The sequence below is a fragment of the Bombina bombina genome, chromosome 2, assembly GCF_027579735.1.
Source record: "Bombina bombina isolate aBomBom1 chromosome 2, aBomBom1.pri, whole genome shotgun sequence".
Lineage (NCBI taxonomy): Eukaryota > Metazoa > Chordata > Amphibia > Anura > Bombinatoridae > Bombina > Bombina bombina.
Genome location: NC_069500.1, coordinates 611,734,227 through 611,761,166, shown reverse-complemented (window position 1 = coordinate 611,761,166; position 26,940 = coordinate 611,734,227). Strand labels below are relative to the sequence as shown.

At 41.6% G+C, this 26,940-nt stretch overlaps 1 protein-coding gene across 1 annotated transcript in view; it reads right to left on the bottom strand.

Annotated features, from left to right (window-relative positions):
- The window catches only part of SMARCA2 (SWI/SNF related, matrix associated, actin dependent regulator of chromatin, subfamily a, member 2), a 1,314,671-nt gene that overhangs the window by 503,210 nt on the left and 784,521 nt on the right, over nt 1-26,940 (bottom strand). The window contains exon 23 of the mRNA XM_053702540.1: nt 26,174-26,287. Within this exon, the coding sequence (XP_053558515.1) occupies nt 26,174-26,287 (114 nt within the window). The remainder of the gene's footprint in view (nt 1-26,173; nt 26,288-26,940) is intronic.

The following is a 26,940-nucleotide window of genomic DNA, read 5'->3' as shown; positions in this document are numbered from 1 at the left end:
TTCTATCCAAAATGTCCTCTAAAGGGGTCTCAACCTTCAGAGACTCTTCTAGAGCATCAAACCAAAAAGCTGCTGCAGTAGTAACTGGAACAATGCAAGCTGTAGGTTGTAAAAGAAAACCCTGATGAATAAATAATTTCTTTAGAAGACCGTCTAACTTCTCATCCATATGGTCTTTGAAAGCACAACTGTCCTCAATAGGTATAGTTGTACGCTTAGCCAGGGTAGATATAGCTCCCTCCACCTTAGGGACCGACTGCCAGGAGTCCCGAATGGTGTCTGATATGGGATACATTTTCTTGAAAGGAGGAGGAGAGAACGGTATACCCGGTCTGTCCCATTCCATTTTTATAATTTCCGAAATTCTTTTAGGAACCGGAAAAACATCAGTGTAAGTAAGCACCTCTAGATATTTGTCCATTTTACACAATTTCTCTGGTGGTATCACAATAGGATCACAATCATCCAGAGTCGCTAAAACCTCCTGAAGTAACAGGCGGAGGTGTTCAAGCTTAAATTTAAAGGACATGACGTCCGAATCTCTCTGAGGTAACATATTTCCAGTGTCTGAAAGTTCTCCCTCAGACAGCAATTCCCTGACCCCCAACTCAAAGCATCAGAGGATTCAGTATTCACATTAATACCTGACCTACTGTGTTTACCCTGTAAAACTGGTAATTTAGATAATAACTCTGTAAGGGTAGATGACATAACTGCAGCCATATCCTGCAGAGTAAAAGAATTAGACGCACTTGATGTACTTGGTGTCGCTTGTGTGGGCATTAAAGGTTGTGACACTTGGGGAGAATTGGATGGCATATCCTGATTCTCTTCAGACTGAGAATCATCCTTAGGCACACTTTCTTTTCCTAAAATATGCTTTTTACATTGTAAGGCCCTTTCAGTACAAGAGGAACACAAAGTAAGAGGGGGTTCCACAATGGCTTCTAAACACATAGAGCAATTAGTTTCCTCGATGTCAGACATGTTGAACAGACTAGTAATAACCACAATAGTCGTTAAACACTTTATTTATTGATTTCAACAATTTTTCGAAAAATGTGTACTGCGCCTTTAAGAAATAAAAAAGCGCACAATTTTTCCTAAACTGCCTAAAAAGTTAAATAACACTATACAATTAAATATACTTATTCAATTGGGCCAAAAATTATTGCACCCTAAGAGCAAAGGGTGAATTTAACCCCTAAAAGACATTTTATAGCACAAAATATATTTTATTGAAAAAAATGACCCCTCCACCTCGCTACAGCTCTGTTGTGGCGCCTACCTGCCCCCAGGGTACTGCAAAATGACTCGACAATGACCCGGTTAACAGAACACAAGTTTAGGCCCCACAGGAGATAATGCCTGCTGCCTTCGCAGTTAGAGTAAACTGCGCGTCTGAGCGCGCGAAAATAGGCCCCGCCCATCATGGACGTCGTTCATATCAGTCTGTATAACCGCATGGGAAGCGGTTTGCAAAGTAAGCCATGTGGTCCCCTTAACCACTACTGTAACACTGCAGCCATACTGATTATTTGTTAATCAAATAAAAAACGTCAAGCTGCCTCTCCCAGTGTCCCCTTGATATTGCTTTCAGCCCAGTACTATGTCAAATAAAGATATAAACACAGGATTTTCAGTAATACCCTTCATGTACAGGTCTACTGCTTACCCCTTCCCTTGCAGGGAAAAAATGTCAGCCAGTTCTGATATACCAAGTCTCCTCAGAAATAAAAGACTGAACATACCTCAATGCTGCTTGTAGCATGAAACCGTTCTCCACACTGAAGATTTCTCTTGCACTACCTTCAGAAACTCTGTGGGAACCAACGTGGATCTTAGTTACAACTGCTAAGATCATCAACCTCAGGGCAGAAATCTTCATCTTCCATATCTCCCTAAGAAAAATAGTACTCACTGGTACCATTTAAAATAAAAAACTTCTTGATTGAAGAATCTAAAACTAACACCGCCCTTTACCTCTTCCTATTACTAACACAGGCAAAGAGAATGACTGGGGTGGAGGGAAGGGAGGAGATATATATACAGCTCTGCTGTGGTGCTCTTTGCCACTTCCTGTTAGCAGGAGGTTAATATCCCACAAGTAAGGATGAAATCCGTGGACTCGTCGTATCTTGTAGAAGAAAAAGGCAATGTAGCAATTAGAATAATTTTTCAAAAGTTAGTGGCAAGTTCTTTTTAAGGAACAGAATAGGAGCATCTCTGCCTGTTCAGCTATAAGTCTGTTTTTGCTATCAGTAAGGAGGTTCGACTCTAAGTTGAACAGTCTTCTACTTTCCACACTACTGCATGGGGTAGAAAGATATTTTTGGGCTATTTTAGCCAGAGCTGGAAATCTCAGTTTATTAACTGCCCAGTATGTCAGGGGTTTGTCTGAGCGAGGTACAGTGATCTCTCCTACAATAATACAAATAACAGCAATTTGTATTGGCAGAACAGTAGTAAACAATTTTTAGTTTAGTCTCTACTCCAGCATAAAATGAAATGGGAACTTGCAGTTTGAAAAAAAAAACCATCACAAGATAGCATATGGGTAGGAAGTGGAGGAATCGGTTTAAGTATTGGTGCATTGGTACTCATGCAAATACTTGGTATCGTTGCAACCCTAGGAAAAAGAAGCAACTGCGGCTACATAAAACCCACAGACGAACTGTGGTTAGTTCTTCAATATGTTTGGAACAATCTACATGCAAAGTCCTGTAAAAAAATTGTGCAAGAGTACCTAGAAGAATTGCTGTTTTGAATGCAAAGGGTGTTTTTTTCATGCACCAAATATTGATTGGATTTAGATTTTTCTTATGTTCACTCACTATTTTGTTAATTGATAAAAATAAACTATTAACATTTAATTTTTGAAAGCATTCTTGCTTTATAGCATATTTCACACCTACCTAAAACTTTTGCACAGTAGTGTATATATTAACCAACTACCTGTAATGTCAGAACAAAATGCAGCATTATAGAAGTGCTATGGGTATTGCTGGAACAATATTAGTACTACATGGCTTGCAATTTAGTGCTCCACTAGTAATCTAGCACAAAATTTATAATTTTCTAGAAGCATTTTTACTAATACATGTGTGTTGCAAAAACAAAATTTATGCTTAACTGATAAATGTATTTCTTTACGATTATGGAGAGTCAACGACATCATTCAATTACTAGTGGGAATATCACTCCTGGCCAGCAGGATAAGGCAAAGAGCACCACAGAAAGCTGTTAAGTGTCACTCCCCTACCCATAATCCCCAGTAATTCGACCGAAGGGAAATGGAAAAGGAACATCACAAAGGTGTAGAGGTGTCTGAGGTTTAGTAAAAAAATGACTGTCTTAATAAAGGGTGGGGTCGTGGACTTTCCATATCTGGAAAGAAAGAAGTTTATCAGGTAAGCATACATTTTGTTTTCTTTCCTAAGATATGGAGAGACCACAACGTCATTCAATTACTAGTGGGAACCAATACCCGAGCTAGAGGACACAGAATGAACAGGGAGAGAGAACAAGACAGGCAGACCTAAAAAGGCATCACCGCTTGAAGAACCTTTCTCCCAAAAGAGTCCTTAGCCGAGGCAGAAGTATCAAATTTGAAAAAACATATTTTATGCTCATCAGATAAATTCCTTTCCTTCCGGATAGGGAGAGTCCATGGCTTCATTCCTTACTGTTCGGAAATACAATACCTGGCCACCAGGTGAGGCAAAGACACCCCAGCCAAAGGCTTAAATATCCCTCCCACTTCCTCATTACCCCAGTCATTCCGCAGAGGGAACAAGGAAAAGTAGGAGAAACATTAGGGTATAAATGGTGCCAGAATAATAAAATAAATAATAGGGGACCGCCCATAGACAAGAAAAAACGGACAGGGACCGTGGACTCTCCCTATCCGGAAGGAAAGGCATTTATCTGGTAAGCATAAATTATGTTTTCCTTCCTAAGATAGGGAGAGTCCAAAGTTTCATTCGTTACTGTTGGGAAAACTATACCCAAGCTCCAGAGGACACTGAATGAATAACGGGAGGGAACAAAAAGGAAAAGGGTGGACCCTATTCTGAGGACACCACAGCCTGCAAAACTTTTCTCATAAAAGCTGCTTCAGACGAGGCAAAAATATTAAATTTGTAAAATTTTTAAAAAGTATGTAAGGAGGACCAGGTAGCCGCCTTACAAATCTAATCCATAGAGGCCTCGTTCTTAAAGGCCCAAGAGAAAGCCACTGCTCTCTTGGGAGGACGATGTCCCGTTGTCTCGTAAGCTAAGCGGATGACACTCCTTAACAAAAAAGATAGGGAAGTCAAAGTAGCCTTCTGCCCCTTACGCATCCCCGAATAGACAACAAACAAAGAGGAAGATTGTCTAAACTCCTTAGTAGCCTGAAGATAGAACTTCAAGGCGCGAACCACATCCAAATTGTGAAGTAAACGTTCCTTCGATGAAGGAGGATTAGGAAACAAGGAAGGAACCACAATCTCCTGATAGTGGTTCCTTCCTTGTAGTACGTTCAACTGCCTTCTCTGCATGAAAAATCAGATAAGGGGGCTCGCAAGGCAAAACAGAGATCTCAGAAAATCTGCGCGCAGAGGCAATAGCCAATAAAAAGAGAACCTTCCAAGACAACAATTTAATGTCAACGGAATGCAGAGGCTCAAACGGAACCTGTTGCAAAACCCGAAGAACAAGATCCAGGCTCCAAGGAGGAGCCCCATATCTAAACACAGGTCTGATGCTAATCAGAGCTTTAACAAAGGACTGCAAGTCTGGAAGCTCAGCCTGTCTCTTGTGCAATAAAACCGACAGGGCCTAAATCTGTCCCCCTCAGGGAACTAGCAGAACGGCCCTTCTCCAGTCCATTCTGGAGAAAAGATAACATCCTGGCAACCTTAACTCTGTGCCAAGAAAAACCACGCTCTTCACACCAGAATAAGTAGGTCCTCCACACCGTGTGGTAGATATGCCAAGTAACTGGTTTACAAGCTTGAATAAGAGTATCAATGACACTCTCAGAGAAACCTCTCTTGGCTAAGACTAAGCGTTCAATCTCAACGTAGTCAGCCTTAGAGAATCTAGATTTTGATGAACAAATGGACCTTGTATAAGCAGGTCTCTACGACAAGGTAACTTTCTCAGAGGAGATGAGGACATCCCCACTAGATCCATGAACCACGTCCTTCGGGGCCACGATGGAGCAATCAGGATTACTGATACCCGCTCCTGCTGATGCGGGCCACCACTTGAGGAAGAAGCGGTAATGGAGGAAAAAGATATATGAGTTTGAACCTCCAGGGCACTGCTAGTGCATCTATTAGATCCGCTTGGGGATTCCTCGACCTCGACCCATACCTGGGTAGCTTGGTATTGAGACGGGACGCCATGAGATCTATTTCCGGCGTACCCTAGTTGCTGCATATCTCTGCAAACACCTCAGGATAGAGAGACCATTCCCCTGGTTGGAAGGATTGCCTGCTGAGAAAATCCGTCTCCCAGTTGTCCCCACCCGGAATGTGGATCCCTGACAGCGAACAGTTGTGGGCCTCCGCCCACTCCAGAATCTGAGATCCTTCCTTTATTGCCTAGGAACTTCTCGTTCCCCCCTGATGGTTCATGTAAGCCACCTAGGTTATATTGTCTGATTTGAATCTTATAAACTGGGACAAACCCAGAAGTGGCCAAGCCTTCAAGACCTTGAAGATTGCCCGTAGTTCCAAAATATTGATCGGGAGGGAGGACTCCTCCTGAGTCCACAACCCTTGTGCCTTCCTGGCACCCCAAACAGCTCCCCATCTGGATAGGCTTGCGTCCATAGTCACAATCTCCAAGGATGGTCTTAAGAAGCATCCCTCGGGACAGATGGTCTGGACAGAGCCACCAAGAGAACGATTCTCTTGACCGGCTGTCTAATACAATCTGTTGAGACAAATATGAATGATCGCCGTTCCACTGCCTCCGCATGCACATTTGTAAAGGTCTGAGACGGAACCTAGTAAAAAGAATGATGTCCATGCAGGACACCATGAGACCAATCACCTCCATGCACTCAAGTAGGTCCAGAGGGCAAGACATGCCAAAGTTAGCTTGCAACGTCCCTGGTCTGTTAGAAATATCCTCATGGATATGGAGTCTATTATAGTACCCAGGAATTCCAGCCTGGAACTTGGGATAAGAGAACTCTTTTCCAAGTTTATCTTCCATCCATGTGATCGAAGAAGACTGCGAAGCGTCCTTTAGATCTATAGTGGTCATAAACTGTCCATCCTGAATTAAAGGAAGGATGGACCTTATTGTCACCATCATGAAGGAAGGGACACTGAGAAATTTGTTTAAGCACTTTAGGTCCAGAATTGGGTGGAAATTTCCCTCCTTTGTTGGGATGACAAAAAGGTTTGAATAAAACCCCAAACCTCTTTCTTTGATAGGCACCAGGACAACAACTCGTAAGGAGGATAGATCCCAAACGCACCCTAAAAAGGCATCCCTCTTTTCTGATACCACTTCAGGACCCACGGATCCTGTATGTCCTTGAACCAGGCGACTGAAAAAAGTGACTGTCTGCCCCGTATACGATCCAATCCCGGATCGGGAGCCGCCCATTCATGCTGATTTGTTTATAGCAGGCTTCTTATTGTGCTTGGATTTATTCAAGGACTGAGCCGGTATCCAAGTACTCTTGGGTTGCTCGGGCTTGGAGGAGGATTGTTGCCACTGGGATTTGTCAGAACGAAAGGAACGTAAATTAGAAGATTGTCGTCCCTTAGACTTGTTCTTCTTATCTTGCGGTAGAAAGACACCCTTGCCTCCGGTAACCATATAAATAATGGAGTCCAGGCCTGGACCAAAACAAATCTTTCCCTTGAAAGGAAGAGAAAGGAGTCTGGACTTAGAAGTCATATCCGCAGACCAACACTTCAACCAGAGCACCTGGTGGGCTAGGACCGCAAAGCCAGAGGCCTTTGCATTTAGGCGAATCGTTTGCATGTTCGCATCACAGATAAAAGAATTAGCAATTCTAAGAGCTTTAATTCTGTCTTGAATATCCTCGAGGAGAGACTCCACCTCAATGAGTTCCGACAAAGAGTCAGACCAGTAGGTAGCCGCTCCGGTAACCGCGGCAACTGCAGCTGCCGGTTGAAACAAAAATCCTGTATGTTGAAACATTTCTCAGAAAGGTTTCAATTTTCTTATCCATCGACTCTCTGAACAAAAAACTATCCTCAAGAGGTATAGTAGTACGTTTAGCAAGCATACAGATAGCACTATCCACCTTAGGAATGGAGTCCCACAAATTCAGTTGTGTGTCCAGGACCGGGAAACATTTTTTAAAAGTAGACGAGGGGGAAAAGGAAGAACCAATTCTTCCCATTCGTTCTTAATAATGTTCACCATCTTAACCGGCACAGGAAAAGTCAAAGGAACTTTCCTGTCTTCGTAAACTCTGTCTAACTTAGGTACCATAGGTTCTTCAGGCAGTGCTGCCTCTGGAACTCTAACGTAGACAGAACCGCCTTTAATAAAAAATGCAAGTGGTCAATTTTAAATCTAAAGGACGGTTCCTCCGCAGCAGGAGGCTTAGACGCCAAGGACTCCGACCCAGAAAGTTCACCCTCTGAAGCAAGCTAAAGAGGTTAACTCATCATCGGAGATCTGGGACATAATGGCTAAATCCAATAAATATTTAGATGACTCCAGGTCAGGTGAGCTATGCTTAACCTTTCTCTTGCGTTTGTTAGAGCAAGGTAATGCACTGAGGGCAGCAGACACTGCAGTTTGTAACTGGGCGGCAAAGTCTGCAGGAAGAAGGTCCCCTCCGGATGGAGGATTAGATGTGCTACGGGGAACTGCATGTTGACTGGATAATGTAGCAAGGGTAGAAATCTCATGGGACTCCGAGTCCTGAGAGGTAGACGGCTCAGAGGGACTAAAAACCTTAGCAGGCTTGTCTCCCTTCTTAGACTTTATAACGGTGTTAAGGCATGTGGAACATAATTAAGTGGGCGGGAAAACCACAGCCTCTTCACAATATAAACAGGTATGATTTAGTATAGAAGGAGTACCTTCTAACAGGCCAGAGTCCTCCACAGCTCAGGTAATACCCACAGAAGGACACAGATAAAAATGTTTTTTATTATAGAAAACTGCACTTTTATACTCCCAATGGCTGGGGCACTCACCACCTCCTAGACCCAGACAATTAACAGAGGAAACACTCTTCTCAGGTTCAAGTCTCAGCCGGAATGAAGGAAATGAACATAGACCACACCCGGTCACATAGAGTGCAAGACAGTACAGCAAGTAATAGGAGCTGTGCAACACTTTCAAAAACGAAAGTGAAACTTAAAAGTGAAACCTGTTTGTTCCACAAAACAGCATGTAAATAATTAATACACTGACTAATTAACCTCAACTGTTAAAAAAAAAAAAAAAACAGGAGGATATTAACCATGGATCCTATCAAGGTATAAAGGAGCCACACTGTGACCCTTTTATAGCGCTTTATATGTAAAATTTTAAACAATCTTACTTCCAGGATCCATGCTGTGGAACAGAACATAGCCCCACAAGTGTGACAGTCTTATAGTAGCGCTCCTGACATGGACTTGAGTGAGAGAAAGCAGGCAGTGAAACTCGTCAACACTGATTGCTTAGGAGCTGTTAGTAGTAGTCTGTATGGTTTCGCAGAAAAACTTTCCCTGCATCTCCAGGCTCTAACTTTCATCAATACTCTCACTGAGAGGTTGACATAACTACTTAAAACTCCAGTAAGAGAAAAGAGAAAGTTTTGTGTATTAACCCTTGTTAGCCGGTATGTATTAGTGGCAGTTCACAGCCTTATATATAACAACCTTAGGCGATATGACAAAAAGAGCTCTGATTAAGCATATTATCCACTGTAATCAAGCAATGATTCCTCTACATTGAGTAACAAGCAGATTCCTTTAGCTTATGTAGTAGAAGGACTCACCAACATTGACCATATACGCTCCGTCCGACGAGCATCCACACATGCGGAAATGGAGCCGTCCAGGAGCTCCAACTGCTCATCTCCCCCCAGAGAACGGTCGATCAATTCAGCCGCTGCTCATCAGGTGCTGTATATGCAAGCACCTCAGCTACGTGGCTCTTCGTTGAACGAGTTCCGGTTTGCCTCCAGGTGCAAACAACCAATGGGAATCCGTGAGTTGGGTCACGTGGTGGGTGGTCAGCCAATCCTGTGCTTAGAAGGTGTCTTTGAAAACAGTATCGCCAAGGTAGCTGTGTTGGCTCCAAAAGTGAGCACTTTATCTGCCCTCAGTCACTTCTAAAATGCTTGAGGATAGAGGGTATCTAAAAAAGGATTCCTTGTAATCCCAAATAATATGTCAAATAGAAAAAAGAAGGTCAATCCCAGTATCCATAAAGTGTATATAAAAACAGCCTTTATTGCTTCAAATTTAAAATGACAAACATGATACACGCACAGAAGGTATCAGGTTTTACGCGTTTCGGCTGGTGCCGTACTCATAAACCTGATTAGGCACAGGTGAGTGCCGTCTTAAAAGGGTTACAAAACATGGTTATTGGTTGGTGCTCAACACACCCCTATTAACCATTAAAGTACTGAGTGCACACAATCAATTACTTATTTCACACTTAAGAAGAAATGGGAGATGGAAGTGAATAAGGAAAAAGGAGATAGTATATACATGTATCAAATCTAAAATCACTTGACAAGGGCAGTTCATAAATGACCAGTATATGTAATGCTAATGTCAGAAGCCTGCTACAAAATACATGTTATCAATATTGGCAACAAACATAGTATTGCAGTATTTCTGTAGGGAAAGCATATCTAATAACGAAATAATGAAATAACGTTGGAAGAGATAAAGCAATAGAAACAAGAGCAAAAACATAAACATAAACATGAACAGCAGAACCTTCATGATAAACATACATTGATTGGACAGAACTCATATTTAAACATAATAATAGTAATAAATATATGTCATTTTAACGTCATTTTAGGAATAAACATATGTTTAAAAAAGGCTCAGAAGCTAATAGATTTAGCAAGTAACAAAATAACTTTGCCATTCATATAGTTCAAGCTTACACTTATTATACTGGTTATATGAATATATGCCCTATTTGAATGTCAAATATATTTAATTAAATGATTTAGACAGGAGGTGATGGCTATAATGCAAATGTTCATGTTAAAGCATCTATCATTGAAGGAGATGTATGTATTTAAAGCCTATATCATCTTTCAAGACTTATCATGAAAAGATTACCCCACAACATGTATATTACAAAAATATTTTAAGAAATTTATGTATTAATATGCGGTGCACTGGACCATGAAGCCAATCATTACTTCCAATGGTTTATAATGTCAAACTCAGAATTAAATCCGTGTGGTATCTGAGTATTTAGCTTCATGATCCAGTACACCTCCTGCCTTGCCAGAAGTTCATCCTTATTCCCTCCTCTGGGGGGCAATTTGATAGTTTCAATGCCTCGCCATTTGAAAGATCTGGTGTCCTTGCCGTGTACCTCAATAAAGTGTCGTGATAGTGCCGAACATGGTTTATCATATTTGATATAACCAAGGTGTTCTCTTATCCTTGTTCGGACTTCCCTACTTGTCATTCCAACATACTGCTTTGAGTGTTCCTGACATTCTATGAGGTACACGACAGACACTGGAGCATTTCATGCATCCTTTAGACAAAAACTTGTCTCCAGTTGAACACGAGTAGAAGTCTCTGCCTTCCACAACAGTGTCACAGGCCTTACACCTATGGTCCCCACATTTGTAGGTGCCATTGACCTGTAACCAGGAACTTTTCTTCCTTTTATTGGAAGGTAAGAGACTAGGAGACAGAAGATTGCCCAAAGACAGATTTTTGGAGTAGACACACCTAAATCCTTTTTCCACTGTCGTTTTTAAGTGTACATCACCCAGGAGAATAGGAAAGTATTTCCTAATGATGCTACATACAGTGGAATAATCTGAAGAATATTGGGTGATGAAAGTGAGCGGTCTTTCTTGCTCATTCACCTTATTCTGTAGATTTTTTGGATTTCTTTCTGATGTGACCACTTTTTTGGCTACATTGTCTAGTAGTTTTGGGGGATAACCCCTATTTTTGAGCCTCCGTTTGATTTCCTTGGTTTCTGCATGGAAATCTTTTTCACTGCTGCAGACTCTCTTTGCCCTTAGGAACTGGCTCTTTGCAATGCCACTGAATACATGTGGAGGATAACCACTTTTATGGTGGAGAATTGTGTTACCTGAGATGGGCTTTCTATAGAGTTTTGACTCAATCTTTTGTGTCACATGATTTCCAGTTAGTGTGACATCCAGGAAGTTGACCTTAGAAGGATGCCACTCATGTGTGAATTTTAAGCCATGTCTTGCCTCATTTAAGAAACCAAGAAATGTTTGGGCTTTTTCTTCACTTGACGACCAGATAAAAATCAGGTCGTCTATGAAGCGACGATAGAAAACCACTTCTGCTCCAAGGGGGCTCTCACCTCCATAGATGAAGAAACGCTTGAGACAGCCCATATACAAGTTCGCATAGGAGGGGGCAAACTTGGCCCCCATGGCTGTGCCCCGTTTCTGGAGGTAAAAGACCCCCTCAAAGCAGAAGTAGTTATGCTCTAGTAGATACTGAGTAATACGTAGGATGTAACTTATATTTTCTGATGACATATCAGCATTAGACTGTAGGAAAAATTCAATGGCCCTTAGGCCCATGTCATGGGGTATGCTGGAGTATAGAGAGACCACATCAATGGTCAGCCAGCTATAATCTTTGTGCCACTCAATACACTCCAGCATACCCAATACATGTGAGGTGTCACAGATATAACTGGGTAAGGCCAAAACATATGGCTGCAGTACCCCATCCAACCAATCACATAGAGGTTCCAGAAGGGAACCTATCCCTGATATGATGGGACGACCCTTTACATCAGTCACACTCTTGTGGACCTTGGGCAGATGGTGGAAGATGGGGATGATAGGATGGGTAACATATAAAGAATCTGCTGTTTGTTGATCAAAAATACCTAAATCAACCCCATCATCCAACATCTGCCCAAGCTCATATTGAAAACGTTTTGTTGGATTTTGGTCCACAATGGAGTATGTGTTATGGTCAGTTAATTGGCGCAATGCCTCATTTACATAGTCCACTCGATCCAACACCACCACACTGCCTCCCTTATCTGATTGCCTTATCACGATGTTGTCATTGTTTTGTATAGAGAGGATCGCTTCTTTTTCTAATTTAGAAAGATTTTGTGTGACAGGAGTGGTGGATAAGCTAAGTTTTTTTAAGTCATCCACTACTCGTGTATGAAAAACCTCCAAAGATTTGCCTCTATTGTGTATAGGATAAAAATTAGAGGCAACTTTTCTCTGTGGTAATTTATTATCGGTTATTGCACTAGGTACTGTGGATTCCCTTTCTAAACTCTCCAATGATGTGATACTACATGCTTCTTGAAAGGTAAGGGAGGGAAAGTTTGTGGGGTGTGTAGTATTGGATATACAGGATCTAGTATCATCAGCTTTGGCTGTCATCTCAAAGTGTTTATTCAATGTGATCTTTCTTATAAATCGGTTCAAGTCAATTATGGTTTGGAAAAGATTAAACTTCCTGTTTGGGCAAAAGCCCAAACCCAGTTCTAAAATCTTAAGCTCAGCTTTATTTAGTGCATGTGAGGACAAATTTATGACACTACTGGAAGTCGCTATTTTGTTTGTTTGGGGTCTCTCAGAGTATACTTAAAACTCCAGTATTATCTCGAAGGGCAGATACCCTTTTCCAGGACTCTCCGAATCCTCTGACACTTCTTACCTTACCCAGGACTCTTACCGAATCCTCTGACACCTCCTAACGTGATGAAAGGCAAAGAATCACTGGGGTAATGAGAAAGTGGGAGGGATATTTAAGCATTTGGCTGGGGTGTCTTTACTTCCTCCTGGTGGCCAGGAGTTGTATTTCCCAACAGTAAGGATTTAAGCTGTGGACTATCCCTATGTTAGGAAGGAAAAGTATGTAGAGAGGACCAAGTTGCAGCCTTGCAAATCTGTTCCACAGAAGGTTCATTTTTGAAAGCCCAAGAAGAGGAGACAGCCCTAGTGGAATGAGCTGTAATTCTCTCAGGAGACTGTTGTCCAGCAGTCTCATAAGCAAAATGAATCCTACTTCTCAACCAGAGGGAAAAGGGATGTAGAAGTAGCCTTCTGACAATTACGCTTTCCTGAGAAACAAATAAACAGGGCAGAAGACTGGCGAAAATCCTTAGTCGGCTGTAGGCAGAATTTTAGAGCACACACAACATCCAAGTTGTGCAAGAGACGTTCTTTATGAGAAGGATTGGGACCGAGAGAAGGAACAACAATTTCCTGAATTATATTTTAATCCAAAACCACTTTAGGAAGAAACCCCTATTTAGTACGAAGAACCACCTTATCCACATGAAAGATAAGGTAAGGCGAATCACACTGCAAAGCCGAGAGTTCCGAAAATTTTTGAGCAGAAGAGATAGCACTAAGAAACAAAACCTTCCAAGATAGCAACTTAATATCTATGGAATGCATTGGCTCAAACGGAGCCTGCTGCAAAACTTTAAGAACAAGATTAAGGCTCCAAGGAGGAGCAACAGGTTTAAACACAGGCCTGATTCTGACTACGGCCTGACAAAAAGATTGAACATCTGGGGGGGCGGAGCTAGCCGGCGCCCAAGATGGACGCAGGTCACTAGCGCTTCGAAGTTAGGTCGGCACAGGAACACTTAAGAGCACTCCGGGATGGGAAATTACCACACCTGAAAGAAGCAACTACTTGTTGGCAGCTCAGCGATCATCCGGTATAAGCCGGATCGTAACCGCACGACCGCAATTGCTCAAACCATCAGACGTCACCAAGGCCTGAGGCCCTCATCACCAGCCCTGTCTCAACTACGGGACAATGCAGCAGCACGGCGGCTCAAAAGAGAGTGAACTCCCCAACTTATGGCATAGGAATGTAACATGCCTTAACAACAAAGTTATTTTTCAGGGAGGGGGAGAGGAGGAGAGGAGAAAAGCAGGAAAAGGAAAATCGGTGAAATATAAGTGCGCAAGCACGGAGACCACGCAACAAGGATAAGGATCACAGTGAGTACCTACAGCTCCAAATAATGCTGCACTAATAGGACAAAATGTTCTTTTTGATATCACAGTCAAGATATGGTTGCCATGGATGGTTACCCTAGTTTCTCTCTTTGGGCAATTTTTACATAACCTAGGAGGCATAGTAAGGGCGCCTACACAATACAAAAACCATATATATAACGCTCTGTGGGTTTACAGGTCTCTAAGTTTCTTCACTAAGCAGCAGTACTATGTGGCAGTATAGATCTAACATAAAAGTTTATTGAACTTAGCTCAGTGGGTGAGCATTCACATTTGCATACACAGAACTGGACATATAATTAACAGAGTCGCAAAATACCTGATAAAAAGACTTCGCCATGTCCACTAGACGGGCTCAAAGGACTGATAAATTGAGCAAAGGCCCGACTTCAACTACAACAAAAGTACACTTTTTTTTTTAAGACAATGGGCACTGCAATTGCTGAATCTTCAGACAGACATGAAGGGTCCCAACCCGACCTTTCAGACTCAAAAATGGATCCAGATATAGATGCCCCTATAACTAGGGCAGATCTACAGGCAGTACCCTCAAAAGAGGATTTTACAGCATTTATTACTCAAGTCAGTAGCATGATCAAAAGCAGCCTTTCAGAGGTCAAGAAAGAAATTAGTGACATAGGAAACTGTATTGTTGAATTGGAGGAGGATGTGACACAAACAGATAGAATGCTGGACACTCAAATCCGACAAACTTCCCACAACTACTCTCTGATACAACAATAACAGGATCAGGTCAAAGACCTGGATAACAGAGGGAGGCGTCAGGATTAGAGGTATCCCTGAAACTATCAAAACTGCAGAACTCTTAGGTTATATTTAAAGATTATTTAATGTGCTCATGGGTACTGAAGAAGAAATTGAATTTCCACTGGATCGCTGTCACCGTGCCCTTAAACCTCTTCCAAAGAAATCAGCTCCCCCCTAGAGACGTTATTCTTAAGTTGACGAGTTTCAGAGATAAGGAGAACATTCTTACAGCAGCAAGAAAGAAATTTCCTATTCAGCATGAGGGGAGTCATCTCCAAATCTATGCCGATCTCAGCCAACTGACCCTCGCAAAGAGGAGAGAGGCCAGATTCCTCACATCACTACTTAGGGAACTGGGTATCCCTTACAGATGGGGTTTCCCCTTCTGCTTAAAAGTTATTAACAATGGTAAACCGGTCATCTACAAATCTCCAGAGGACCTAGAATCGTTTGCTCCCAGCTGCAGATCAAGATGCCATCTCCCCCTCCACACCAAGAGAACACTCAAACCACGGCCACCCCATAAAAGCAAAGGCCACACTGGACTCAGGTTTCCTACAAAAAGAAAGACAGAAGATCGTCTAATCAGCTTCCATCTGCTTCAGCAGGAGACCAAACCCCAATAACCTGAAGAAATGTTGAACTGCTATATTGTTTTGTCTGGTAACTTAGCTCTAACCAAGAGTGATTAATTATTTCAAACTGTTCTGACTCAGTGACTTTAAACCAAAGAACCTATTTCACTAAATGTAATCCCAACTCTTTGCTCATGGGGACACGGCATTTTAAGCTAGTCTCATTTAATGTCAAGGGATTAAACTCGCCAACTAAGCGCTCAGTGGCTCTGTCGTGGTTTAAAAAATCAAAAGCGGATGACGTTTTCATTCAGGAGACACACTTCTCTAGAGATTCCCAACCCGTTTTTTTTAATCGAGACTTCCCAGCGGGTCACTTTGCATCAACCATAAAAAAGAAGGGTGGTGTAGGTATCTTATTACACATATCCCTCCCCTTCCAGTTATTACAGGCAGAGTCAGATCCTGGGGGCAGATGGGTTATTTTGGTGGGACTTCTATATATAACAGACCAATAACACTAGTGAATGCCTATGCACCAAATACTAAACAAGCCAAATTCTTACATAGACTCATGGGTAAAGTACAACAAATTCAAAAAGGCTCCCTGATATTAGTTTGTGACCTAAACACAGCATTGGAACTGACCATTGATTGCTCAGCAGGTCATAGTGGTATCTCACTGAAATTGTTAATAGACATAGGCACATATCTCCATTCTTTAGCATTGATTGACACTTGGAGGACCAAACACACAGGTCAAAAAATGTTTACTTTCTACTCTAACCCCCATAGAGGGTAGATTACATTTTTATAGACCAAAACAGTTATAGCTTACTCAAGGACTATCGAACCGACCAGTTGGAGAGACCACTCTATGGTTGGTGTGGACTTGAACTGGTCAGAAGCCCCGCTAACCCCGTTCCAGTGGAGACTGGACGAATATTTGCTCAAAAACCCTATTTTCAGTAAAAAAAAAGTCTGAATCCATCACTGAGTACTTTCAACTAAACAAATCATCTGTAACATCCCCCCATTCCCTTTGGGAAGCTCACAAAACGGTAGTACAAGGCAAATTTATTAAATACAAATCCTATCTCACCAAGCAGTACAGAACAACCTATGTGAATTTAACAACTAAATTACGTGATTTAGAAACGCAGCATAAAACAAACCCTATAGATTCCTCCATTAAGTTAAGGAAAGTAAGAAACAAGCTCAATCACCTCCTTTACAAGGAAGCTCAACAGAAAGCACTTCGGCTTAAAAAAATCTATTTCTTAGAATCCAACAGAATAGGTACGTCACTAACTAGAACCCCTAAGCAGCGAAGAGTCAATAACTACATACATAAACGTATTAATTTGGAAGGCAAGGACCTTGTGGGTAGTGATCAGATAGTGAGCCAATTTAGATAATTCTATAACAAACTATATAATCTTCCCCCACCACCACTGTCATAAGAGCAAACCGCAAGTGAACGTTATGTTGATGAGGCCCGACTCCCCACTGTACCCACAGAAATAATCAATTCCCTAGAGGAGCCTATTGCAGTACAGGAAACGTTAGGGGCCATTAAATCCCTTCCTTTACATAAAAGTCCAGGACCAGATGGATTTACTAACCTGTATTATAAACAGTTTGCCCAAAATCTCACCCCGCATCTTACCTCATTATTCCAATCAATAGATAATAATCAGACCTGGTCTCGATAAATATTAGAGGCTCATGTTACTGTTATACCGAAGGCAGATAAAGACCCAACCAAAGCAGAAAGTAATCGGCCCATATCGCTACTTAATACCGACATAAAGCTATATGCCAAGATACTATCCTCATGCCTGAATAGAGTTCTACCCTAGATAATTCACGCCGATCAATCAGGCTTTATATTTAAGCGAGAGGCACAAGATAATACGATAAAGATCCTACACCTCATAGAGCATGTCAGCCAGTCGAAACAACCTGCAATATTGATATCAACTGACGCTGAAAAAGCTTTCGACCGGCTGGACTGGAATTTTTTGAAAATCTGCCTGTCAGCCATCGGTATAGGCTCTAAAATGATACACAGAATTATGAGCCTCTATACATACCCCTCAGCAAAGGTTAAAGTAAACGGCACTTTATCAGATAATTTACAGATCCAAAGCGGTACAAGGCAGGGCTGCCCACTGTCCCTGCTCCTGTTCGCTATTTCTATGGAAGTGCTGGCTGCACATATAGGGAACAACCTAGACATTAAGGGAATGAGGTTAGGCTCCACTGACTATAAGATTACTCTCTATGTGGACGATGTCCTAGTGTTGCTTACCTCCCCAGCTGCGTCTCTTTCACCCCTTCTCAAGGAATTCCAAACATTCAGTGAACATCTATGCCTCGAAAAGACTATGATAATTTGAAGCTGCTGTGCCCTTACACTTTGAAACATGATAAAATTAAATACCTAGGAACACATTTAACTGCGCCCACTAGTAAATTGTTTAAATATAATTATTTACCTCTTCTCAATAAGCTTTGCAGGGACTTTGTCACCTGGTGTGATAAACCCCTGGCTTGGTGGGGCAGAATACAAACAATAAAAATGACCACTCTTTCGCAAATTTTATATATACTTTAAACAGTCCCTATCCATTTGCCTACCTCATACTTGACACAACTTCAATCATCAATAAATGCTTTTATTTGGGGTGGAATAAAGCCACAAATGAATAAAGAAAATCCTATTTCGACCCCTGGGAAGTGGTGGAATGGGTCTCCCATCCATCCTCCAATACTATAACGCAGTGGTTCTGCAGCAAATCCTAGACTGGCATGAAATCCCTTACATCAAACCGTGTACAATTTTAGACTCTCACCTCCTAAACTCACAGCCGATAGGTCCTCTCTGTTGGATAAAGCACCTTATCAGACTATCAGACCACTGCTAGCGAAACAATCACTCCTATACACTCACATCTTTAAGACTTGGGACCAGGTAAGAACTAGAAATAAAGGCATATTCACTCTTTTCTCCCCAATGACACCTATTCCTATTAATGCAGAATTGATGGGGGGTATCATACTACAGGGCTTACCTGATAGCGGACTTGGTCAAACTTTACCACTGGCTAGATTAACTGAGAAAGGGAAAATAATAGGACGGACTGACTTAACAGAAGTGGCTGGGGGCTCGTTTACTCCCTGGCTTAAATACGGCCAACTAACACATATGATTGGAACTTCTCCATATAAACAAGATTTAATAAGGGAAATTACAAACTTTGACTGCCTCTGCTTACAGGGCACTTTACCCCGGAGGTCCTTGTCCCTAGTAAAAAAACAAAACACTTGATGACGCTAATACACCCCCATCCCATCCATTCACATCCTCTTGGCACAAAGAATTGGTGATCTCACTGTCAGGAAAACAATGGAATAACATATTCTACAACACTAAGAAATCATCCTCCTCTCCAAGGATTCTTGAATTGAATCACAAACTTCTATTCCGGTGGTATCTTACCCCCGGGCAGGATTAAACAGATATACCCCAAAGCCAGGGCATCTTGTTGGAGGAGATGTGGTGATGTAGGCACCATGTCACATATTTGGTGGCAGTGTAGATATTTGACCCCCTTCTGGAAGGCTATAGAGAGCTTCTATAAAGAACTATTCGGAAATTATTTTATACCAACACCTGAAATTTCCCTTTTAAACTATAAACTCAGCAAACAATGCAACATTAGATGGAAACTGTTACAAAAAGGTCTCAATAGTTCAATGGCAACTTATCGCTAGGAACTGGAAAAATACATCAATTCCTACACTACGGTGAATACATCTGAACTTCTCATGTTTGAGGAGTATGCATACATAAGACATGGAAACTTGACTTTCTTTCAGGAGGTCGGGTTTTACTTGGAATCACTGCCGCACACGCCAACATAAACACTCCCATCTTCTCCTGTCCTCCTCCCAGCCAGACTCCCTCCCCCCCACCCTCCCTCTCTTCCCCTATATTTTCTCTCTCCCACCTCCCTCTTAGTCTCTTCGCTTCATAACTTTCTCCTTTGCTTTATTCTCTGAAAGTTTAATTCATCTTTGTTTATCAAACTGCATCTAAAGACTATGACACGGTGTGTGTTCTTCTCCTTATTTTTTAATTTACACTTAAGGAGGCCGGGTGGTGTATCAATCTTGGTCTGGCGAAATGTGTTAAATCAGCGTGTTAGCAATTTTATGAAATTTTGTACCGGCTCCGTTACATTTGACTACCTGTACTTATTAATAAGGATTTTGTCGACCTAATGGACATGTTGAACAAATGGACTCCAGAAAATGTAACTTTAGATGCTTTCAAAATATGCCATGTTTCTTCAAATTGTATTGTTTACAGTTTCTTTTTGTTTCAATATAGCTCTTTTGAAACTTAAATAAATAAAAAAAAGATTGAACATCTGGCACATCCGCCAGAAGCTTGTGTAACAAAATAGATAATGCAGATATCTGACCTTTCAGAGAACTGACTGACAACCCTTTCTCCAAACCTTCCTGGAGAAAAGACAAAATTCTAGGAATCCTGACCCTACTCCAAGAGTAACCCTTAGACTCACACTTAGTACGAAGAACCACCTTATCCACATGAAAGATAAGGTAAGGCGAATCGCACTGCAAAGCCGAGAGTTCCGAAACTCTTCGAGCAGAAGAGATAGCACTAAGAAACAAAATCTTCTACGATAGAAACTTAGTATCTATGGAATGCATTGGCTCAAACGGAGCCTGCTGCAAAACTTTAAGAACAAGATTAAGGCTCCAAGGAGGAGAAACAGGTTTAAACACAGGCCTGATTCGGACTAGGGCCTGGCAAAAAGATTGAACATCTGGCACATCCGCCAGATGCTAGTGTAACAAAATAGATAATGCAGAAATCTGACTTTTCAGAGAACTGACTGACAACCCTTTCTCCAGACCTTCCTGGAGAAAAGATAAAATTCTAGGAATCCTGTCCCTATCCCAAGAGTAGCCCTTAAATTCACACTAATAAAGGTATTTACACCATGCCTTATGGTAAATTTTTAGAGTAACAGGCTTGCGAGTCTGGATCATGGTCTCAATGATCGACTCAGAAAATCCACTAAGCGTTCAATCTCCAAGCAGTCAGCTTCAGAGAAATGAGAAATGGATGGAGGAATGGACCCTGAGTTAGAAGGTCCTTCCTCAGAGGCAACCTCCAAGGTGGCCGAGTGGCATCTTTACTAGGTCTGCATACCAGATCCTGCGAGGCCATGCAGGAGCTACTAGAATTACTGATGCTCTCTCTCGGCGTTCTGTCGAGACGCCAACAGATCCAACTCCGGCAACCCCCCATTTAAGGGTTAACCTGGAGAACACCTCTGGATGGAGATCCCACTCCCTGGGATGAAATGTCTGTATGCTCAGGAAATCCGCTTCCCAGTTGTCCACTCCAGGAATGTGGATGGCAGAAAGACAACAATTGTGAGCTTCCACCTACTTAATAATCTGTGCCACCTCCTTCATGGCTAAGGAACTCCGAATTCTTCCCTGATGGTTAATGTAAGCCACTGAGGTGATCGACAGGAATCTGATAAACTGGGCTAAAGACATCAGAGCATTGAAAATCGCTCTCAACTTCAAGATGTTTATGGGGAGAGCAGACTCCTCCTGAGTCCATAGCCCCTGCGCCTTTAACAAGTCCCAGACTGCTCCTCAGCCTAGCAGGCTGGCGTCCGTGGTCACAATCACCCAGGATAGTCTCCAGAAGCATGTTACCTGAGACAGATGGTCCTAAAAAAGCCACCACGGGAGAGAGTCTCTTGTCGACTGGTCTAGATCTATCCTCTGAGACAGATCCAAATGGTCTCCATTCCATTGTCTGAGCATGCATAATTTCAGAGCTCTCAAATAGAATCGAGCAAAAGGAATGATGTCCATGGAAGCGACCATCAGACCAATTACCTCCATACATTGAGCCACTGATGGCCGAACAGGCAAGAGGAGAGAATTTTGGATTTTCTGATCATCAGAAAAATGTTCATAGATAGGGAATCTACTATGGTCCCTAAGAAAACCACCCTTGTAGCTGGAACAAGGGAACTCTTTCCCAGATTCACTTTCCAACCGTGGGAACGTAGAAAAGACAATAAGATCTCTGTATGAGAGTTTGCTTGTTGGAAAGATGGCGCCTGAACCAATATGTCATCCAGGCATGGCGCCACTGCAATTCTCCAAGACCTGATCACTGCCAAGAGAGCCCCCAGATCCTTTGAGAAAATTCTGGGAGCTGTGGCAAGTCCAAACGGAAGAGCCACAAACTGAAAGTGTTTGTATAGAAAGGCGAATCTCAGGAATTTGTGATGATCCCTGTGGATGGGAACATGAAGATACGTGTCCTTCAGGTCTATGGTCATCATGAACTGACCCACTTGGACCAAAGGAAGAATGGAACGAATGGTTTTCATTTTGAAGGATGGTACCCTGAGAAACTTGTTGAGGCACTTTAGGTCTTAAATGGGTTGAAAAGTTCCCTCTTTTTTGGGAACCACAAACAGATTTGAATAGAATCCTAGACCCTGTTCCCTTACTGGAACTGGAAGAATCATTTCCAGGGAGGAAAGGTTCTGAACGTAGTTCAAGAATGACTCTCTTTTTACCTGGTCTGCAGATAATCTTGAGAGGTGGAATCTGCCCCTGGGAGGGAAAGTTTTGAATTCTATTTTGTAACCCTGGGATACTATGTCCACAGTCCAAGGATCAGGGACATCTCGTCTTCACGCTTGACAAAACAGGGAAAGTCTGCCCCCCACTTGATCCGATCCCGGACCAGGGGCCGATCCTTCCTGCTGACAGACTCAGCTGAGGGTTTCTTTGATTGCTTCCTGTTATTCCAAGACTGATTGGGCTTACAAGAAGACTTGGACTGCTCCTGCTTAGAAGAGGGAGAGGAAGACTTTTGACCTTTGAAGTTACGAAAGGAACGAAAATTACTTTGACGTCCTTTGAGTCTGTTTTTCTTGTCTTGTGGTAGAAAAGACCTTTTTCCACCCGTAATATCAGAAATTATTTCTGCCAGACCAGGTCCGAACAAGGTCTTACCCTTGAAAGGAAGTGCCAGAAGCTTGGACTTAGAGGTAACATCAGCTGACCAAGATTTTAGCCAAAATGCCCTACGAGCTAGGACAGAGAAGCCAGACAGATCTTGGCTCCCAGTGTAATAACTTGCATGTTAGCATCAGAAATAAAGGAATTGGCTAGTTTGAGAGCCTTAATCCTATCTTCAATGGAGTCTCTACTAAAATTGATTCAGACAAGGTGTTGCATCAATAAGATGCCGCACTTCCTACTGTAGCAATATAAACTGCAGGTTGTCATTAAAGACAATGATGAACATACATCTTTTTCAAATAAGCCTCCAGCTTTTTATCCATGGGATCCTTAAAGGAGCAGCTATCCTCTATAGGGATTGCAGTTCTCTTAGCCAGAGTAGAAATAGCCCCTTCTACTTTAGGCACCGTGCACCAAGAATCTTTAATGGAGTCAGCAACAGTAAACATCTTTTTAAATACAGGAGATGGGGAGAAAGGAATCCCTGGCTTCTCCCATTCATGTGAAATAATCTACGTCACACGGCCTGGGACAGGAAAACTACCACAGAGGAAGAAACATCATAGTATTTATTAAGTTTACTAGACTTCTTAGGGTTGACAACGACATAAGTATCAGAGTCGTCCAAAATAGCCAATACCTCCTTTTACAGTACACAAAGGTGTTCAAGCTTAAATCTGAAGTTTACTTCTTCAATATCAGATCAAGGAATAATACTGTCCAAATCTGAGATTTCACCCTCAGAGGCTACCGACGTATACTCCTCATCAGACTTATGAGGGAGGGCAACCTGCGTAGCAGTAGGTGGAACAGAAACCTTACTATCTGAATGTCTAATTTTCCTCTTGCTTTTTCCCAGCATACGAAAAGCAGATAATGCCGCAGATACCGCAGAAGATACCTGTGCAACAAAATCTGCAGGTAAATAAACTCCTCCAGGAGGCTGAGAGGAACTGCAGGGCACTGGGACGTTTGAGGAGAAAGCTGTGGCATTGCCTGAACAGCATCATCCTGAGAAACATTGGGCTCAGAGGGCAACAATTTATCTTTAAATTGAAGTGTTCTAGCTAAGCATTCAGCACAGAATTGCATAGGCAAAACAATTTCTGCCTCAAGGCATAACGAGCATTTGTCAAAAGACACAAAGTCTTGGTCCATGTCCATAATACTAAATAAAAAATTCCACAAATTGTAGACATTTTTTAAATACACTGTCACATTAAGAATTTTTAATACCACAGCTGCTTAACGTTATGCAAAAATTATTTAAAATAATAAACCAATCAGGCCCCCTACACCTCAGCCAGGCTGAGGTGCCTTACCGTAACACGTGTACACAATTTGGCTACCAGAAGTCTCTAAAACAATCATATAGTAGATCAACACTGAAGAGACTGAAATTCAATTACGTCGCTCCGCTCTGTGAACATCTAACAGCAGAGCGAAGTCACATGACCGGCAGAGAGGGGAAACTACGCATCAAGTAAAAGGCTTGCGTTTCCCTCTGCCTACAACCCTGGAGCTTAATTTACAAAAACGCTGAAGCAGTCTGTCAGTTAGCCTGTTCTAGCTAAGCAAGCAAAGAAAACCAACTGCCAAATTTTAAGATTATACATAAATCCCTGTATAAAACATAAGCCACACACATACTAATAAAGTATTTCAACAAAATTAGCCCAAAGAGGAAAAATGTTCCAATAAAGTTAAGATTAAGCCCTAGTCTCAACATACATAATGTGCCTGCCCACTGCCATAGAAAATCCTGTATAAAAGAATTTTAAAAATGTCCCCATCTACTTTATATGACATATTCTTTTGAAGTGCAATTCTCCAAGAACTAGAAGACTAAAGCAATTACCTGCAGTCTAGCTGTCCGGCAGGAAGACAGATCACAAGGCGTGAAAGGACACTAACTCCTTACAGAGACCTGTAGAAAAAAAAAGAACAGAGTAACCAACTTTGGCTTTCTGTACCATGGGCAGCAATGTGTTAGGAAGCAAAGCAAGGACTACCTCACAACTTCCTACCTGCTTCAAAGCCACCACTACTCTACTGAAGAGATTGACGTGGACTCAGCTAAACCCAAATCCTTGCTTGCAGGGAAAAGTACCCGAAAAAGGAATTAATTTCTTCAGACACCAAACTTCACCTCCTCCATTGACAGAGGCAAAGAGAATGACTGGGCATTATGGGTAGGGGAGTGACACTTAACAGCTTTGCTGTGGTGCTCTTTGCCTCTTCTTGCTGGTCAGGAGTGATATTCCCATTAGTAATTGAATGACATCGTGGACTCTCCATATCTTAGGAAAGAAACAGATTTTATTTTATACTGATATGCACTTATATCAATGCCAAGTTTAATGTCACTTTAAAGGGAAAGTAAGGTCAAAATTAAACTTGCATTATTTAAATAGAGCAATTTTAAACAACTTTCCAATTGACTTCTGTTATCAAATTTGCTTTGTTCTCTTGGTATCTTTTATTGAAGAGGAAAACTAGGTAGCTCATAAGAGCTCAGGAGTGTGCATGTGTATTTAGTACTCTATGGCAGCAGTGTTTTGCAACATTATTTGTATCTTTGTATTATAATGTTGCAAGACACTGTTGCCATAGAGAACTCAAGACACAAGTCCTTTAGCAGATAAAAAAAAAAAAAATAGATGCTTGTTCCCAAAGTGTTTTGACACATTCTGGAAGTGTACTTCCAAAAAAGAAGATTGTACTTACAAAAAAAAATAAAAAATAGTATTTGTAATTAAAGATTTAAGTTGCAGAAAGTGGTGCTGATTCATAGGGGTTTTCAGAAAGTTCCTCTCTGTGTTCCATGATACCTCCAAAAGGGCTCTGTCTGTATCTGTTTAAAGAATATCATTGGTGTAGTGTTAGAAACACCTTGTGAATAAGTGTAGAATTCTCACAGAATAGCATTAGACAAACGGCTCTACAAGTGGCTCCACAAACAGTCAGGAAAGAAAAAAACCAATTTCTTAAAATAAAAATGTCGTTTTATTTGGCTCAACGCGTTTCAACGGATGTACCATCTTTCTCAAGAGCAGTTAAAACATAGTATGGCTTACAAAAAAGTCATATGAATATATGTTCTAATGCTATTCTGTGAGTATTCTACACTTATTCACAAGGTGTTTGGAACACTATGCCAATGTGATATTCTTTAAACAGATAAAGACACAGCCCTTTTGGAGGAATCATGGAACATAGAGAGGAACTTTCTGAAAACCCCTATGAACCAGCGCCTCTTTTTGCAACCTATATCGATTTAACAGCCTTTGGGAGAGACTGTTGGAAGGAAGCGGTTGTAACCAGAGGGGAGTGCTTATCCATATTGTATACACTTTATTTTGTTTTCTTCTGTAATTAAAAATTTGTATTCTAAAAAAATAAATAAAAAACATGGTATTTGTAAATTTAGATTTATGTCTCAATTTATGTACAATGATAAATAATCACACACACTTGCCTTTTTGACAGCAATCTTATTCCATACATATTCATGTTTAAAAAAAGGTATACAAACCTTTTCAGGTAACTGTGATTCAACTTCCTTCTTCAATCTCCTTAACAGGAATGGACGCAACACTTTGTGGAGACGTCTAATGATCAGTATAGTTTCTTCTTCATTTAAATCCACCTATAAGTGAGAACACAGTCATGAAAAAACAAAATTTATGCTTACCTGATAAATTTATTTCTCTTGTGGTGTATCCAGTCCACAGATTCATCCATTACTTGTGGGATATTCTCCTCCCCAACAGGAAGCTGCAAGAGGATCACCCACAGCAGAGCTGTCTATATAGCTTCTCCCCTAACTGCCACTCCCAGTCATTCGACCGAAGACAAGCAAGAAAAAGGAGAAACTATAGGGTGCAGTGGTGACTGTAGTTTAAAAAATAAATAACACCTGCCTTAAAATGACAGGGCGGGCCGTGGACTGGATACACCACAAGAGAAATAAATTTATCAGGTAAGCATAAATTTTGTTTTTTCTTGTAAGGTGTATCCAGTCCACGGATTCATCCATTACTTGTGGGATACCAATACCAAAGCTATAGGACACGGATGAAGGGAGGGACAAGGCAGGCGCTTAAACGGAAGGCACCACTGCCTGTAAGACCTTTCTCCCAAAAACAGCCTCCGAAGAAGCAAAAGTATCAAATTTGTAGAATTTAGAAAAGGTATGAAGCGAAGACCAAGTCGCCGCCTTACAAATCTGTTCAACAGAAGCCTCATTTTTAAAAGCCCATGTGGAAGCTACTGCTCTAGTGGAATGAGCTGTAATTCTCT